The sequence below is a fragment of the Boleophthalmus pectinirostris genome, unplaced genomic scaffold (assembly GCF_026225935.1).
Source record: "Boleophthalmus pectinirostris isolate CB_2022bp ecotype Guang Dong unplaced genomic scaffold, ASM2622593v1 HiC_scaffold_23, whole genome shotgun sequence".
In the NCBI taxonomy this organism is placed as follows: domain Eukaryota; kingdom Metazoa; phylum Chordata; class Actinopteri; order Gobiiformes; family Gobiidae; genus Boleophthalmus; species Boleophthalmus pectinirostris.
In genome coordinates, this window is record NW_026571207.1 from 29,839,391 (window position 1) to 29,854,880 (window position 15,490).

The window sequence follows — 15,490 nt, forward strand, 5'->3', positions numbered from 1 at the left end:
TTTTCATATTATAATAAATATAGTATATAATACATATAGTATATTATAATATACTAGTATCTGTGCTGAATTTTATCCAACAGAAACAACTGAATCAGCACTTTTTTTCTAGCCGTTTTACTTGTATATTTTTGTTTGCTTAAACTACATGTAACATGTTAAAGGCTTTTCAGCAGGTCTCACGCAAGAATCAAAAAATACTTTCAGTTTTCAGTCCTGCTCAAAAATGAGAGTGGAGTAGAAAGTTTAGATACTTGTTCTCAAATGTAGTGAAGTAAAAGTAGAAAGTATTCACTATAAAATCTCCTCTAAAATACAGATTACTATTACTTTGTTACATTCCACCAGTAGTGTACAGCTTTGTTGCTCTTTGTTGAATAAAAACAATAAAAACACATTGTTGTTGTTGGGAAACATGGAAGCAGCTGCCTGCGACTGTCCTGGACAGATGTTTCTATTGACCATCATTTCATAGTTTGATTTTCAGACTTTCTTTTGGTTAAATCAACAGTTTTGTCAAAGCCTGAGGCGTCTGCTGTTTTGACTATACACTGTGGAATTTACAAAAATAACTGTAGTTTAATTAATAGTTTTTTTCTTAAGGTCCATTAGTATTATTGGTATTCGTAGTAGTAGTCGTTGTAGTAGTTGTAGTCAGAGGCAGAGACGTAGTAGCAGTCATAGTTGAAGCAGTCATAGTATGGTAGTAGTAGTAGTAGTAGTAGTAGTAGTAGTAGTACTTGTAGTAATAGTTGTAGTACTTTTAGTAATAGTAGTAGTCACAATATAGAAACACTAATGCTTTTAAATCATTGCTAAAAACATCTTTATAATCACAGGCATTTGATAGAAACTCCAGGCTTCACTGTTTTGAAATAAATATAAATATAAATATAAATATAAATATAAATATAAATATAAATATAAATATAAATATAAATATAAATATAAATATGAAAACTTACGATTTACAAATGTTGAAACTTATCATTATTTGTTTGGGATCAGCTCCACAATTTTTTTCCATATTTCATAAGGCTTAAAGTTTCAACTGTTTCAATATTTAAGGTTGAGTAATAGCAATTGGTTAAAAAAAAAAAAAATGTCACCGTTGTTTATTTATACTGACAGAGAAGACTTTTCACTGGTTTTGGTTTCAGGGGGATAAGCCCAGAAATATTCATCATAAACCACCACAGAATTCTGATTCATATCCTCCAAATCACAAGGCCTATTCTGCACAGGTTGTTGCTAGTTTTTGTACCATCTTCATGCATGCAGATTCAGCACAAAAGGGGGTTTCCTTCCTCTGCTTCAGTTGATCTTACTGTTGTGTGTATACAGTTGAATTGAGGCCATGGCAGTTAAAAGTGGTGTGTTGTGGGAGGAAGTGTAGGCTCAAGAGAAGTCACCTGTTTGCAGCCAAAAACAGTAACAACCACAACATAACTTTATTTGCATATATTTACATATATTTACAATGCAATACTAAATACTTTGAAGTACAAAAAGAAGAAGTGGCACTGGTACAAAGATAGCTTAAAAAGGTAAGTTTATTTTATTACAAGATTAGTATTTAGTCACTTTTTCTTAATGCCGGGTAAAATGAACTTATGGCATAGTTTGGGATTTTGGACATTTTATATTTTATCTCATGCACATCTAAACTTTCAGTACCTCTTTGCATACTGACGGGCAGAGATTCCTTCACCACATAACAGAAGGATGAGCTTAAATAGATAAAATGTGTCACTTTTTTCCCAATAAATTTTATAATATGAACATAGGCCTGTATATTTTAAGTAGAGCCATTTTAAAACTAAATTATTTGCTAAATTACACAGAAACTATGACACAATATATGAATTTAGAGAGACCATTTCTTTAGTAGCGTATTTTTCGCACTATAGGGCGCACTCTTAAGCTTCCAACCCCATCAAAAAACGACCGCACCCCACAATCAGAGCGCCCTATACATGAATCCACTCGGGTGTCCCAGCACGACTTCAGTAAACTACAAAGCCGCACCACCCGCAGTGCACGCAAACACGCATGGAGCAGACAGCGACCGCACAGCGAAAAACACCCACAGACACACTCATCACTCCACTCAGACGAGGAACGGAACGGAGGAATAAACCGAAAAAGGGAGTGCAATGTGCCACTTCTAGACACAACTGAACAACTGAGTCACTGCGAACACGCCGACAATCCAGCGGTCCCAGACAGCACCCTCCCTACACGCCACAACTGAACAAAGCCCAGAGTCACCGTGAACGCGCCAAACAAAGACCCACTGACCCATCGAACTGTTGTGTTTCGTTTAAAGTCCGGGGCTGTTTATTTGTGAAAAAAAGTTTGAAAATAGACCATTCTATAACAGTGCGCCTTATAATCCAGCGCACCGAATAATGCGGAAAATATGGTATTGAAATTAGGTACAGGCATGAAACATTTTGGTCTTGCTGAATTCAGATAAATGTATTTGTCTCCGAGGGGTAAAAATCTGAAAAAGTTATAAGATAAATGATGATCTCTGTCTGAACAAAAGCGCAAATTCCCAGAACATGATCAAGTCTTTTTTTCATTTTCCACTCCCAATCCCATGTGTGTTATTTCAAGATAATATCAACTCAAATATTGTCTTCCCAGAATAGATGTGTTTGTGATGAGTTGGTAATGCTAAAACAATGTGGGGCTCAGTAAGAAAGGGTCTTTAATTGGGAGTTTTTGATGGATGAGGTGTTTTATTTTCAACAGGAAGCTCTTGGGTTATGGGGGCTTGGACACTGAGGTCACTGATCTCTTTGCAGTTCAGGCTCAAATGTGGGAAGTGTTACGACATTGCAGACTTCAGTTTACACGTCTTCTAGCTTTCCATAGTTATACTGAACTTTGACCCATAAACTATATTATCCTAAAGGTCCTATATTACTCAGAAATATTCTTTTTGGGGCTTTTAGTTGTGTTACCGTAATGCTATTACCTCATCAAAAACATACCTGGAGTTGTGGCGAAGAGAAAATTCAGTTTGTTGACTGGACAAAAGTTAATTTGTTTGAAGACATTTCGGAGCTTATCCAAGCTGCTTCTTCAGTTCTGGTCAGACGCTGGTGGACACTTCCTTATATCTGCAGGGAGGAGCTAACTAACTGAAACTAACACACTTACTTGTTTACAGTTTCTGTTTGTTAGTTCGGCCTATTGACCTGTGCAGGGTGTGGGGTCTAATTAGCATTCATGGTCATAACGGTGCTCCCTCACCTCTGGACCTGACCTGACTACACCTGTTGTTCTTTTGTTAGTTTTGATTTAGGGTTGAGGATGGAGTTGTAAATAGGAGATAGATGGTGTCTAAGTCCTCCATTTCTGTTTAGAGAAGGATTCTCTTTCTTAACAAAAATGGCCTCTTTCACTCCCCTCTCAAACCAATTCTTTTCTCTGGCTAAAATATGTACGTCGCTGTCCTCAAATGAGTGGCCTGTGGCTTTTAAACATCTTCAAGCAAACTAACTTTTGTCCAGTCAACAAACTGAATTTTCTCCTCGCCATGGATTCTACCTGGACGACTGAGGGATTTAAAAAAAAAAAAAAAAAAAGGATACCTGGAGTTGTGTTTTGTTTCATTCATACATGACATGTTTGAGTAACCCTTTATTATTATTATGATTCTAGTGAAGGACACAGTGGAGCACTTCCTGTATTACCATGACATCACATCAGCTTAAATATGCAGGATTTAGGATATGTGTGTTAAACATGCGTGAATGAAACAAAACACAACTCCAGGTATGTTTTTTTTATGAAGACAACAACATTTTAACATGGCGTAAAGCTCACAAAAGTCCATTTTTCTTGATATAGGACTTTTAATATGTGCCATTTCACAACATTTGTTTTTTAGAATAGAAATGAAGTCCCTGAGGTATCAAAAATTGGACAAAGTACTATCCATACGTTTTGGCTTATACCTGCTTGAACTATATTTTGGAGAGCTAAGAGGCGAGGAGAGGAACGTTTCCGAAAAGGAGGCGGTCCGCTGCGTGAAGTGCATCCGAAATTCAGCTGTTAGGAAGTAATACAAGATTGGATTCAAACAGCAACTTAAATTCGCTATGCACAAAGAAATGGGGTGAAACTGCCTTACAGCTAATATGACTCTGCAATTTGTCAAAATATTCTGTGACATCAATAAGTACAGCAAGAAGTTGACGTGATACGGGCCAAAACAAAATAGGAAAAGACCGGTACAGCTGAGCACCATTCTCAAAGCTCGCCGTTTCTCATCTTTAGTTTGTTTTTCCTGGAAGTCAACGTCAGCATTTGAAGTGAAAGAGTACAATCTGTTTCTCGTTGTGTTATTTTGTTCTTGAATTTTTTGTTTTTGCGTGAGGGAGTGCGCAATCCGAAGCGAGCTGTAGGATATGCAGATAAAAGGTAAAAGAAATCCAAAAAGTTCACCCAGAGTTATTATTATTATAGCCGTAGACAGTGGGACGTGCCTCATGGGTAAATCTTTGAAGCATCCTGTCGTTTGGTTTTCAATGTTTGGCACAGACTGGTTCAAGCCCTGAAACTGGTTTAAAGTGGAAATCTTGGGTTGTTGGTTCGAAGACGAGCGCATCAAAATGAAAGGAGAACAGCCCAGGCCTGCCACCACCCACACGATGAAACTGATCAGAACATCAAAACGCCTTCTCCACCGCCGCGCCGAGAAAGGTTTAAGCAAAAATACACATCTCTGGACACTGATGCAAACCTGTAGGAGAGAGTGAAACAATTATAAGTACTGAAATGACTGGGGTGTAATACTGTATGTGGGCTTCATCGTCTTTGCACTGTTTCCTGCTGAGATATTTTTATTACATATGCATTTAAATAATTATGCCTTATTTGACATCTGTCTATGACTATCGTGTTTGCTACTAATTTAGAATTTATTATTACCATTTTTATTTTTTGCTCTTTGTTATTATAAGGTATTGTGGTGTGTGAGCTACTGTGTCCAAATAATTTCCATTGTGCATCAATAAAGCTTGTCGAAGTCTAAATCTAAGTAGAACAAACATATTGTATATTGAAGAAGGTATTGATATTTTGCAGTAACATCATGCTGGGGGTGTTCACACTGCACAAAGTAATATCTGAGTACATTAAAATGACTTAAATTAAAATAATTTGACTTTATTTGTGTAGATTCAACTTGACAAGTAAAATGATCTACCAATGGAGTAAGTGTGTGCAATATTTAATCTATTTTCTTATTTTGAGTGCGAAGAGTTGTTGTTTTTAAGTGTAGCCAGATGTACTTTCATATTTTAAGTATAGAAAGTCTTGTTCCATTTATAGATGATCTGACTGGTATAAGTGAAATTTACTCAAATCATGATAAAACTTTCTTAATTCAAGTAATTTTAACTTGGTTAGATTTTAGTTTTTGCAGTGCAGTGATATGAAAAATATTATGAAAATATATTTAGTTACAGAATACTGAATTGTGATGCATTAACATATATTTTGTAATGTATTCATATATGTGGTCCAATCAGAGTACTGTATTCTGGATATGTTTATGTCAAGTTGCATTTCAATTATCGTGTGAAAACATAACATAGTATTAATAACAGCTTTATGTTTGTTTCCTGTTTTTATTTCCCATCACTGAGTGCAGAAGTTAAAATCACACATGCCACACCACAGGAGCAGTGTTGTTTATTTTTCTCACTAAAAGACGGTTGACAGTTTGATGCCTAAATTACATGATCAAAGCAAACTGCCATGTATTCCTTTCATTTTAGAAAAGTAACTTTAGTCTGAATACCACCAAATGAAAAAGTCACTGTACCATAATACAGTTACTCAAAACAAGTATTCAGAATACATATTCTCAGTACATGTATTCAGTTAGTCAGACAATTTGCAGGAGCCTGTGATCTATACCAGAGGTGGGGACTTGCAAGTCGTGACTTGGACTCGAGTCAAACTTGAGTCACTATTTTTAGGACTTGAGACTTGACTTGATAAAATGGACTAAGACTTGGGACTCGACTTGGAATTGAAGGTCAGTGACTTGGGACTTGACTTGGCCTTGAGGCCTGTGACTTGAGAAGACTTCAGAAGAACTTTTAAACCTGAAGTCTTTCTATTCTGACCGTAATGATTCACACCAAAAATAATAATAATAATTAACATTTCTACAACTCTTATGTACTCTATAAATACTCATATATAAATATACTATGATTTTTAAGAACAATTTAGTTTATAATTCATATAAATTGCAAAAATCTAATTTATTACTTTGTTTTAAAGACTTGAAAAGACTTGAAGCTCAAAGCAGACGACTTGGACTTGGCTTGGACTTACGGACCAGTGACTCGAGACTCGACTTGGACTTGCCTGTATTTGACTTGGAACTTGACTTGGACTTTAGATCAAAGACTTGAGACTTGCAAAACAACGACTTGGTCCCAGCTCTGATCTATACTAATGCTGCCTTAGTTGTGGCTTTAATTTGATGGAGGAAAGATTGTTTAAGTGCAAAAACCATAATCATAATTTAAAAAATTATTGCATTAAAATTAAAAAGTCTATTTTGAGTAAAGAGCTTCTGTTGAGTAGTGCTTTCAGCCAGTTTCACACCCCGACGGAATGTTGATGACATGAGCTACAAAGTATGAACTGTTCATTAAGCCATTAAGGGAGACTTTTGTAAAATCAACTTTTATTAGTTTTAACCAAGTCCAGTGATGTTTTTTTTACCACTGAAAAAAATGAAACTAAAATCTATTCAAATCTAGTTTAAGATGTTTTTATCATGATTTGAGTAAATTTCACTTGACCAGATCTACCAATGGAACAAGATTTTTTGTACTTAATGAAAGTACTACACTATACTTAAAATAAGAAAAGCAACAACTATTTGCACAGAAAATAAGAAAATAAATTGAATGTTGCTTGAATTAAGAAAAAGAAACTGATTCTATTGGTAGACAATCTGACTTGTCAAGTTGAATCTACTCAAATAAAGTCAAATTATCTTAATTTAAGTCATTTTAACTTGCCCAGATATTACTTTTGGCATTTGTAGCTTTCTCAAAGTGGTATTTCTATTCATGCATGCATGTGTGACTGATCCTGTTTGAGTAATCTTGCATTATCTCTGCCCACTGCTGTGTTCTGTGACTGTGGACACGTAGCATTTTTTCAGCATGCAAATGAAAATCTACAGTTTTTTTTTTCTTCAGTGAATTGAGCTGTGTACCTTCTTCTAGTCATGCAGTTGAAGAGTGCAAACCACCGTAACACCCACACAACTTTTTGCCTTTTTTTTTTTGTTCATATATATTTTATGTATTTTATGACTGTGCTTGCTTTTGTATTACACTTCGAATGTTTGAGAGCTGGTGAATATTTCCGCTCTTACCAGAAACATGATGGCTGCGTACATGTTGAGGTACTTGAGGTAAAAGCAGAGCAGGCAGACTCTGCGCCCAAAAGGCCAGTGGTGGTTGAAGTAGTAGTAGATTCTCAAAGGCAGAGACAGGATGTGTGCCAGATCAGCAAATGCCAGGTTTATCATGAAGATCACCGCTTTGGTCTTCTTACTGCAAGATATAGACCACAAGTAATGTAAATATGACTTATATATTACTTAAGCAACAGTCAAGGCAATTCATACACAAATTCAAAGTGCTTTACAGAATAAGAAAAACATTGAAAGCATAATACAAGCAAATGAAAACACAAATAATTATCATACAAGTAATATTCAAATGTGGTAGGGGCAGGAAGTAGCCCTCATGAGGTGTGGTCTTGCTCTCAAACCATAAACTGAATGCCCAAATGTCTCTATTTACCCTGGACAGTCCCAGTTTTGAGATCTGTGTCCCCAGTCCCAGAGGATTTATCCAAAACCAGTGATTTGTCCCAGTTTTATACAAAAAATGTCCCTGGTGTCCCTATTTTTGACCAATTTGATCCCTGCCAACAGTAAAAAGAGGCATACATTGTCATTTGTTTAGGTCAAATACATAAAAAAATGCTTAAAAATGATCAAAACACAAAGAAAATGTGACTATAACCGAGGCTGTTCCAGTTTTTTATTTGAAAATCTGGTCACTCTAATTTTGAGCAGCGTTCATTATTAGGAACAGGAATTTATTCACGGATAAAATAGCTAATAAAAACACCAGGATCATGTCGAAGGGGAATCCGTGTATCATTCGTTCATTCCTTTTTCAAAATAAAACTCCAACTCACTTTTCATTTAAATGTGTTTAATGTTTAAATTTGTGTTTAAATGAATAATGGAAAAAAAACTGTTTCCTGTTTCCGTGACTAAAACTAAGATGCCGGACTTTAGCCTCACATATGGACTGATCCTAGGACTGAACCAGGACTAAACCAGGTCTAAACCAGAATTGAACCAGGACTTAAACAGGACTAAACCAGGTCTAAACCAGAACTGAACCAGGACTAAAACAGGACTAAACCAGGACTAAACCAGGACTAAACCAGGACCAAACCAGGTCTAAACCAAATCTAAACCAGAACTAAATCAGGTCTAAACCGGGACTGAACCAGGACTAAATCAGGTCTAAATCAGGACTAAAACAGGACTAAACCAGGACTAAACCAGGACCAAACCAGGTATAAATCAGGACTAAACCAGAACTAAATCAGGTCTAAACCAAATCTAAACCAGAACTAAATCAGGTCTAAACCAGGACTAAACCAGGACTAAATCAGGTCTAAACCATTACTGAACCAGGACTAAATCAGGTCAAAACCAGAACTGAACCAGGTCTAAACCAGGTTTAAACCAGAACTGAACCAGGACTAAACCAGGACTAAACCAGCACTAAACCAGGTCTAAATCAGGACTAAACCAGAATTAAATCAGGTCTAAACCAGAACTAAATCAGGTATAAAACAGGACTAAACCACGACTAAACCACAACTAAACCAGGTCTAAACCAGAACTGAACCAGGACTAAATCAGGTCTAAACCAGGACTAAACCAGAACTGAACCAGGACTAAATCAGGTCTAAAACCGGACTAAACCAGACCTAAACCAGAACTGAACCAGGACTAAATCAGGTCTAAAACCGGACTAAACCAGAACTAAACCGGTCTCAGCCCTGGTCTCAGCCCTGGTCTCAGCCCTGGTCTCAGTCCTGGTCTCAGTCCTGGTCTCAGCCCTGGTCTCATTCCTGGTCTGGTCCCAGTCTGGTCAATGTGACGTTCATGGTCCTGTTTAGGAGTTAGATTTTCAACAAAACGATGAGAGTGCCTGAAAAACTGTTGGCTAAAACTTGTGATGTGTCATTTTATGTGTGAGAGATTTGTTCAACAGCACAAATCCTCAGCTGCTTACAGTTAAACGCATCACATCCCCAGGGACTGTCAATTATATCTGATGCAAATTTTAGGTTTGGTTTAAGATTTCGTCCTGGTTTTGTGTCAGTTTTGATGTGGTGATTATGCAAGTGTGAATCACCCTAAACGTGTGAGATTATGCATTTCACATCACCACCTTTGGGATTTTATTAGTGCGTGGCAAAACTATATGAGTGGGAATGGTGCATCATCTAAAACCTCAAAACACGTCTAAAATGTGAAAAAGCTTCTACAGTTTAAAGGTGCATTGTGTAACTTTTCTGGTGGAGGGTCTGTCAAATGCTATTGCTTTGTCTGAAATGTTTCACAAACTTTTTTATTTTCATGGAAACTAAATCACACCAAGTTAAAAGGTCAGATCTGTGGAGAGGCTCACAGTCAGAAGGCTTGTTTTTCTTGGTATTTTTGAGCTGTAAAACCACATGTAGTTGAATAAATGTAAAGTAGAGCTGTTTAATGTCACACTGTGGAGCATTCAGGGCAGAGCAAAGACCACAGAAACAAGCAGATTACAGACCCTCAACCTAAATAACTACACAATGCATCTTTATTAACAAATATAAAAGTTAGTTAGTTAAAAGTTCAAGCTAAACAGTAGGACCACTGTAGACTACATACACATTAATCACTGATACAGACTTTGGGATCAGACACAGTTGACCTGAACCTTCCTCTCCTTGAATAAGATATTTCCGTGTGAGTCCGTGAGCTGCGGAAATAATTATGGTCAGGAAAAAAACAAAAGCTCCATGGACAAAAACAGGCCAACAGAAGCAAAGAAACACATTTTGTCTCTTGTGCTGTCCATAGTTCTGCCTCAGGAATATTTTTGTGAATAAAATGTTATTATTGGTGCAAAATCCTTATTGATACTTTGCAGTGACATCACGCCGGGGGTGTTCTACATACATCTGTACAGCAGAAGTAACTTTGCATGCAGTGTTGGGAAGGTGACTTTTAAAATGTATTCCCCTACAGATTACAGATTACATACCCCAAAATATAGTTTGTAACATAATCCATTAAAATACTTTAGGTGAGTAACGTAATCTGAATACTTGGGATTACTTGATTTTCTGTAGAGAAGCAAAGACGAGGAAATCTTCACAAAAGATGTTTTGTTCTGCTAAAAGAAAATGAAAAGCCCAGACTTTACTTAACCGTATTAAAAATATTATTGATAGAAGCGGAGGAGACACAGTCCGTGCAGCATGATTTACTCCTGTTAAATCCTGTTTTAGTCCTGGTTTAGACCTGGTTTAGACCTGGTTTAGATCTGGTTTAGTCCTGGTTTAGATTCGGTTTAGTCCTGGTTTAGATTCGGTTTTAGACCTGTTTTAGACCTATTTTAGACCTGGTTTAGTCCTGGTTTAGACCTGTTTTAGACCTGGTTTTAGACCTGTTTTATACCTGTTTTAGACCTAGTTTAAGACCTGGTTTAGATCTAGTTTAGACCTGGTTTTAATCCTGGTTTAGATCTAGTTTAGATCTAGTTTAGACCTGGTTTAGTTTCTGGCAATGAATGGAATTACTGAAAAAAAAAAAAAAAAAGAGGAGGATATAGCCCAAAATGTGAAAACAGGAAAATACCCCCGTGTAATCCATTTATTTCAACAAAGTAACTGTAATCCAATTACCACTCACTGAAACAGTAACTGTAACTGAATACAGTTACTCATAATTGGTACTCTGATTACATAACTCCGGTACATGTAATCTGTTACTCCCCAACACTGCTTGCATGCGATTATCCTTCTGAGTCGGTTTTCCGAGGAAGTTGCCTAGAGACACACGCATCACGCCTGCAAGGATTCCGAGTCAGAAGCCAAGCTGGCGTCGCCCACTGTGACATGTAAATATGAACTGTTTCTATTGTGTTTGGACTTTGATGGTTTAAATGACTATTTCAGTCACTCGTATTACTGCAATACCTTACACTGCCTCTGGGTCTGGTAGTCTGTGTTGTGGCGAGGCTACACGTTACTCCAACACACGGAACGGACATGACGTCAAATCCGAGGTCCAAGTGGGAGTCAGAAGATAATCGAAAGCAGAGTAACCATAGTTACACAATGCACGCAAAAGCTACACCACCCAAAAAAATGTGAAGATAATTTGAAAACTCAAGAAAAAAATAGAAAATGAATTTAAACAGCACATTTTCAGGAGCCTATGATCAATACGAGTGTTCATGGTCACGTTTTGGAGTTTGATTTTCAACAAAATGGTGGAAGTGACCAACTGAACTTTAACTGTAAAGTTATTTTGAGAGAGACTTGTTTAGCAGCACAAATCAGCTCACCTGTTGTAGCTCCAGCTTTTTTTTTTTTTTATGGTCAGATTGTGTTTAAAACATTCTAACAAAAAACTCTAACAGAGCTTCAAACAGAGCAGTGCCTACAGTTAGCTGCAAAGTATCAATATTTGGTCCTCATTAACTCATAGATGAAGATGAAGTTTATGAAGTTTGTATTTATGATTTCCAAATCGTGACACTGAAAATAAAAGAGGAGGTTTGACTTGTTTCTGTTCAGTTTTTATGAGGTTAAATATGGATATGATTAAACATACGAAAATGACCTCTAGTGACTCTTGGAGGTCAGAGAGGACAGTTAGTATGGCTTTGAACTTATTATTTATCATCATAGAGACAAGCAGCTGACACCATATAGCCAGTTATAGGTGAGATCTGCTGAATGGCGAGCACACTCACAGTATGTTGAAGGTTTTGAAGGTAATTTTGAATCATTACGGAACATCACTAAACTGAGACCAGTTTTATCAAATGCTGATCTTGAGATGAATGTTCACGCTTTTATTTCATCTCTTTAGATTTTTGTAATTCTCTTTTTACCTGTTTTAATGCATCCACACTCAACCAGTCCTTTCAGGATGTGGCCCTCAAATTATGGATTGCCCTATGCCTAACCCTCCGTGAGGGTTGACTCTTTTAAAAAGCAGCTCAAGACACTGCTATTTATACAAGCTTTTAGTTGACTGTGTCTGTATTCCTGTTTTTGTACATGTTGTTTATTGCTCTCTGTAAAGCACTTTTTGATTCTTTATGTGTGAAAGGTAAATAAAGCCTTCCTTCCTTCCTTCCTTCCTTACTTCCTTACTTACTTACTTACTTACTTACTAAATCCACTAATAAAAACTTTCTTACTTACTTTCTTGTTTGTTTTATTTTTATTTTTGCTACTTTTACACTTCAGTTTCAAATGCATAAGAGCTGGATATGTCCACTCTTAGACCGGATGGAAGTGTTTATTTATATCCAGTAGGACCAAGGATGTGCCCAAACAGAACTGGTGTACTTCATATATAATTACCTGATGTATCTGCAGAGGACCCAGAGGGCGGTGGTGTTGAGGACCAGTCCGGGGACAAACAGCAGCAGGTAGAAGTACGTGTACATCTGATCTATCTGCTCCTCCCACTTGCTCAGGTTGTTGTGAGGGCAATGGTTGGATGCGTTCTCCCCGGTGACACCCCATGACCTGGAAATGTTCTGGACCATCTTTACGCTAGGTATTCATCATTAAAATCTCAAAATGTTCTGTACAAGCTGCATGTTGTTCCCATAGAGACCTGCACAGACATTAAAGTTTGGTGAGAAAATACAGTATGTCATTTAGACTTCAACAAACTTTACTGATCCATAAGACAAATTGGATGATTTGGATACAGTACAGGAAATGCTCTACTGTGTGTTCAATTCCATACACCTTCCCCAGAATCGTTTGGAAGATTTTCTAGAATTGCCAACCTCTGAACAAAAGGTAAAAGATAGCTGTTATATTGCAAACTACAGCTTCTTGACATCACAAGGTGGAACAGAACATAAGTGCTTTGTATTGCATTTTTGTATGAAAAGCACTCTATAAATAAAGTCTGACTGATTGATTGAACATTTTGAGCTCTGGGGATATAGATAGAATAATAATAAAGGGTTTCTCAGACATGTGTGAATGAAACAAACATTCTAACGTGGCATTAAAAAGACACATAATTTATTCCATTACAGGTTTGCTCAAAAATACGTTAAAAACATGCATTTCTACACTAAGCAGGATCAGCACTGCAGATTTGACCTGAACCTTGGTTGTGACATTACCATGGAAACTGTATTATCTGTGATCTTCCGCTTGTGAAAATACACTCCACCCTTCCTCTGCCCGGCTGAATGGAGGAACAGAGACTAGTCTATAACTGTCTGATTTGAACATGTCTGACCCTTCAGTGCAGAGAGTGGCCCAGCATGAACCAGATCAAACAGACTGGCCAGTTGTTGTTTGATTAGAGGAAGTTCAGAGGTGCATGTCTCAGTTTAACTCAGCGGAGAGTGAGGCTGGTTTATACACACATAGTCATAAAAGTAGTTTCACATTGAATACACTTATAAAAACGAATAGATGAAGCAAGTTACAGTGGGTGTGTGTTCAAAACTAATTTGTATAAATTCACAATGTAATCTTCTGGGTGGAGGGTTTGCCACCTGCTTGTCTCCACTGAGATGTAATAACTTTACACGGGTTGTTCTGCGGTATAGCATTAAACTTATCTTTCTCCATGGAGACAAGCTGCTGATGCCAACAGGACAAGTTGCTGTTACACTAAAGTAATAAAGCGTGTTTTTCAAAGCAATAAAAACATCTCTTGCTAATGTTTAATGCCATTATGTGGAACATTGCGGAAAAAATAATATCTCCGCGAAGACAAGCAGGTGGCAGACCATCGACAGAAAGTTTCATAAAACCCTTCTAAAGTTCATACAAAAATAAAAATCAATGGAAATGATTAACTGTCAGTTTTACAATTGTATGGATTCATGCACTTTTTTAATGACTAGAGCTTTAAACTATTATATTACTGCTATAAGTTTGACATGCATATTTAGTGAAGTGCAAGATACGAAATAATTGTGTAACTGTTGTGAAAGCACAAGTGCATGAGTGTGTGCAAGTATCCACAAAACATAATGAAACAGCAAAACCAAAAAAAAACAAAAAAATAAAAATCACACATTACCTGTAAAAGTGTCATCCTGTCTGCAAGAAGATGCATAAACAAAAGCTTAATCCCAGACAGATACAAACTCCGATGATCTAAACTGACATTACACAAAGATTTCTTCATGCAATTATGCCACTGTACGTGTGTGGAGAGGAAGAAAGCAAAAACAGGCGTCACAGTGGTTTTGGTCTGCACTCGACTGCACGTGTCACCCTCATCTGACAAAACTTCTGCAGTTACAAAAAAAAAAAAAAAAAAAAATCTGTATATGACCTCCATGATGTGACTTAAATAAACAGATAACACTAAATAAATAGACATTAAATAGATAAAACAGTTTGATAAAAATGTAAACAAAAATAAACAAATATGAAGAATTAACTTGTGTGAATATTTACATAAGGAACACATTTTATGGCAGGTTAACAAATACTGAAGTTGCTCTCAAATGTTTCTGTTAATATTGGATGAGCTTTGGCCCTTGTTTACAGTATAGTTGGTATTATTAGTATCAGTATTTTTAGTAGTAGTAGTAGTAAACTTCTGTCTTCATGGAAACAAGCAGGTCAAGGTACAGAACTGTTTGGAGAGGCGGACAAGAATGCATTTCTGAGCACTAAAATCACCTCTAATGAAGCAAAAGCTGAACAGACTTTTAATGCCATACTGTGGAACATGCCAAGCAAAACAATAACATCTCCCTAAAGACAAAAAAACGAGGTGTACCCTCCCCCAGAAAAGTTACACAATGCACCTTTAAGGAGGCTGACTCACTTTGTTTCCAAATCAGTGACACTTTAAGATTAAGTTAAGGTGATATTTTTTTGTCCTGTTCTATTCTGGAGGGAGAAAAACATGTTTATTTGTATTTTTATTGAATATGATTTATTTAATTTATTATATATAACAATTCATTTTAAGTGAGTGTTTTAAATGAATTTCTGGCTTCTATAATCGTTTTTTGATTTAAGTATTTAAGTGTATGGTTCTTTTATTTCCTGTCTGAGTCTGAATTTGAAACTTCCTCACATGTCACCACACAGTTATTTGCTTCATCACGTGAGTTAGAAG

At 36.7% G+C, this 15,490-nt stretch overlaps 1 protein-coding gene across 1 annotated transcript; it reads right to left on the reverse strand.

The window, feature by feature from the left end:
* Positions 1-1,427: 1,427 nt before the first annotated feature.
* On the reverse strand, positions 1,428-14,589 carry p2ry10 (P2Y receptor family member 10). The gene is made up of 4 exons (XM_020917715.2): positions 14,435-14,589; positions 12,736-12,994; positions 7,427-7,607; positions 1,428-4,759 (listed from the first exon to the last, which is right to left on the reverse strand). Exons 2-4 carry the CDS (start codon positions 12,921-12,923, stop codon positions 3,929-3,931), a joined length of 1,200 nt encoding a protein of 399 aa, XP_020773374.1. The 5' UTR covers positions 12,924-12,994; positions 14,435-14,589; the 3' UTR covers positions 1,428-3,928.
* Positions 14,590-15,490: the final 901 nt, after the last annotated feature.